This window comes from Cicer arietinum, chromosome 6 (assembly GCF_000331145.2).
Source record: "Cicer arietinum cultivar CDC Frontier isolate Library 1 chromosome 6, Cicar.CDCFrontier_v2.0, whole genome shotgun sequence".
NCBI lineage: Eukaryota > Viridiplantae > Streptophyta > Magnoliopsida > Fabales > Fabaceae > Cicer > Cicer arietinum.
In genome coordinates, this window is record NC_021165.2 from 34,522,526 (window position 1) to 34,526,195 (window position 3,670).

At 32.8% G+C, this 3,670-nt stretch overlaps 1 protein-coding gene across 1 annotated transcript in view; it reads right to left on the reverse strand.

Annotated features, from left to right (window-relative positions):
- Window positions 1-921: 921 nt before the first annotated feature.
- LOC101514899 (DNA damage-binding protein 1-like) overlaps window positions 922-3,670 on the reverse strand; it is a 4,629-nt gene continuing 1,880 nt past the window's right edge. Inside the window, exons 3-8 of the mRNA XM_012712172.1 lie at window positions 3,579-3,659; window positions 2,747-2,849; window positions 2,508-2,614; window positions 2,242-2,350; window positions 1,377-1,577; window positions 922-1,227 (exon numbers count right to left, since the gene is read on the reverse strand). Of these exons, the coding sequence (XP_012567626.1) occupies window positions 937-1,227; window positions 1,377-1,577; window positions 2,242-2,350; window positions 2,508-2,614; window positions 2,747-2,849; window positions 3,579-3,659 (892 nt within the window). The 3' untranslated portion in view covers window positions 922-936. The remainder of the gene's footprint in view (window positions 1,228-1,376; window positions 1,578-2,241; window positions 2,351-2,507; window positions 2,615-2,746; window positions 2,850-3,578; window positions 3,660-3,670) is intronic.

A 3,670-nucleotide genomic window follows, 5' to 3' on the forward strand; every position in this document is an offset into this window, starting at 1 on the left:
GACAAGTCTAATATTTTATATTTAATATTGATAATTTTATCCATGAATTGTCCGTGGGTAATGAAAAAATGATTTTAATTCTATTTTTGTTTTTTTACGGTTTCCTGTATTTTTTAATATATATTTAAAATTAATTGTAAGCATATTAAACATCATTGTCAAAACAAAGTGAAATATTATGTAAATAGTATTTTCAAATTACACCTCCTGACTGCCACAAATTTCAAAATAAGGGCAACTTGCACTACCATTAGTTTCAAAATACACATTCTCACTACCATAACTTACACATTGTCACTACCAAGCAAGTGCATAAGCCCAATAAGGTTACTTAATTTGGAAATCAAGAAGTGCACGATAGTACAATCCACAAAGGCAACAATGGGGTCAGCAAATCAGAACAAGATTGTTTATTCTATTAATAAAAATAATTTCATTTAAAAGAAAAGCGACAACTAAATAGAGATTGAGAATGAAAAAACTTGAACACTGGTACATATATTTTGAAGAAACCCCGGTTGAAATCCAATGAACAAACACCATAGTACTAAGAAATCAGTTGAGTCTTAGGTAAAGATATGAAAATTTTCAATTTATGACAGGAAATAGAAGTCTGTTAAAACTGAAAATGCCATACACACATTGAAACATAAACACATAGAATTGTATGACTTCAAGAAATTTTATATAGGTGTCCAGAATATTGAACATGACATTCCTTTGAGGAAAACAATTGAAAAGGGGTATCTTCATATATAAAATGTGGGGTACAGATTTTGTTGTTCATATTTGATTAGTTGAAAAATTTAAAAATTAAAGAAACGAAGCCGTGTAGAAAATATAATAAATGAAATGCCTAACAGTAAAATTTGATCGTAAATCCACATAAGGTCAGAACCTACTTTGAAATGAATTACTTTGTTAACATCCATATTTCTAAAATTTAGACAAAGATATAGGTGTTAAATCAACAAAAAACCACCATAGTAAGAAAATAAGGTCAGAACCTACTTGTACAAGTTGATTGTGAACTGCATCATGGCAAAATAATGTCTGTACTTGAGAACAGAATCCCTCAATCTCAGTTTCTTCCAGCTCATCCTCAAGATTCATTGCTAATATTCTTGTTTCACTTATAAAACTTACAACCAAGAAAGTGTCAAAAGGATCATCTGTTGAGGATCTTAGAAACCACATTCCTCTGATTCCTTGAAGTTCTACTGATGCCTACATCAAATGAATGCATCAGAAAATTAATATTTTGCTAAGCGTGTATTGTTTAATATAAAAATAAATAAAAACAAATTGATTTTCTTTTCCTTTTGGATATGTTTTAGGTACAGATGTCCCACACAGAGACAAGAAGGAGAGCTTACCTGTTCGTTGATACCTATTCCATTACGAATAACACGAAGAGAACCATCCTTGTAAGCTCCAGAGCAAGTTACAACTTGACCTTGGCCTTGCCTTTCAAGGTCTACTACACAGAAGTCGACAATTGGCCCTAAGTTGACAAACCTATCCAAGACTTCCACATAAGAACCTTTTGCATCAGGCTGTAGATTTAGTTTTATGAGCTGTATTTCACCCATCAGAAATTGTTAATAGTTGTGTTTGAATAAGGAAGTAATAGGCAATGGATATGACATAAAACACTTTAAAGTCTTCAACGCAGTATGACAGAGAAATCAGAGAAGGAAACACACAATATTGCAAAAGCTTTGTAATGAAATTAGAATATTATACTTGAGGTGTCAGTTCAAGGGTAAGAGTTTAGCCTGGTAACCTCAAAATACTGAGTTCAAATACCCTCAGAAACAGTTGTAAAATGGCCATTAGTGCCACTTTGGTAAATAAAAATTTCCCCCGTCCCCATTTTGTTTAAAAGTTGGAATATTAAATATTTGACATATATATGCTGTTAAATTATGTTTGGTGTACTATTATTTTTTTTAAGAAAAATTTCAAAAGTCTTTTCGAAATTTAAACGTATCTAAACTCAGTTTGACAGCCTTGCTGTTTACTGTAAAAATAAAAGCATGCTCTCAAAACTACACTTAAATCGGTACTTCCGAGAATCTAAAGTTGCGTTTGATTCGCAAAACAGTAAGATACAGGGTCCATACTACGTTCAAAACTGGTACTTTGGGGAGTCAGAATTTCGGATAAAATCAACTATCAAGTATGTCATAACTCAAAAAGTTCAAAATTTATAAAATAATTTTCAAGTTTATCACCCACCTGTGAATCTCCATAGCTTGAACCAATATAGACAAATGCATTATCAAGGTATGAAATCGTAGATGCAATCGAAGTCTCCCCAAGGGTCTCTATTTTGAGACCAGTAACCCTGCAAAATAAATGTGCATGATAAATCATAAGATTCACCTGTTAAAATAAAAATACTGACTAATTATTTATTCTATCAACATATCGACGAACAATACAGAGAATTAATATGGTAAGACAAAATAAAACCAATACAGATACAATGAGTGATTACATACTTTTCTTTCTCATGGGTTATTACAAGTAGACTAAGTAACCCTGTATGGTCGCCAAGTAAATATCTAGAACCGTCAGGATCAACCCTTCCATAGGCTTTTGTGATTGACTGAAAAGTACATCATAAGGTATAATTCAGCCAAACTCAAAAACTTGTGACAAATAGGTACAGTTTGTGAAATTTTGAAAATTCACAGCACGCAGTTTAAATGGAATGAGCAGATAGTATTATTTAACATACAGGTCTGATTGGAATAGCTTTAAAAGCATTAGCACTGCAGTAAACTATGGTTTCTTCTCCAATAATAAGCACACCACAAAGAGGTGGGGGAACTGGTATCAATCTATTTTAGTGTCACTATCAACCTATTTTCATTTCCACAAAAGCCCTAAAGTCCAAAACAATGTTTCTTTCTTTTCACAATTTACACTCTTCCCTTTTCTCTATTTGATCAACCACTCAGATTGAGTCATACAAATTCAGTTGCTTCCCTTTTTCCGGTAATAAAATCTGCCATATTCCTAAATATCAGAATCAAGCATTTTTCATAGAGAGGCAGCCAGAATAGAGAGGCAGCCAGAATCAAGCATTTTTCATAGGTATCTTTACTTATGAGTTATATATATATGTCCATTCATTCTATTCTATTTTTCCAAGCATATATTCAGCAACTTGAATCAAGCAGGATTAGGCTTAATCAGATGGAACAAGAACTAACACATGCTAGAAATCAACAGTTAAACATGAACACAGTACCTAACTATCCTAATTGAACATGAACAGCAACCAAGTTCTCTCAGACTCACCATCAGTTCTCAGATTCAACAGTTAACTCACATAACAACTACATGTAAATAAACAATGAAACTGAACACAATACCTAATATCAAGATGTAAATAAACAATAAAAATGCAACAGTTAAACATGAACACAGTACCTAACTATCCAAATTGAACATGAACAGCAACCAAGTTAGGGTTTTCAATACAAATTGGGGCTTTTTCAGTAAGACTCGATTTCAGTAAAAATTGATTTCAGAAAATGAAAAGATATTAAAGGAAGATAACTTACCTTAAGAGATAGCGATCATCACGGCGGAGCGAAGCAGGGATGCGGAGGGTTCGGACAAGAAGAAGGAGCGAAGCGAAGCAGCTCGAACGAGA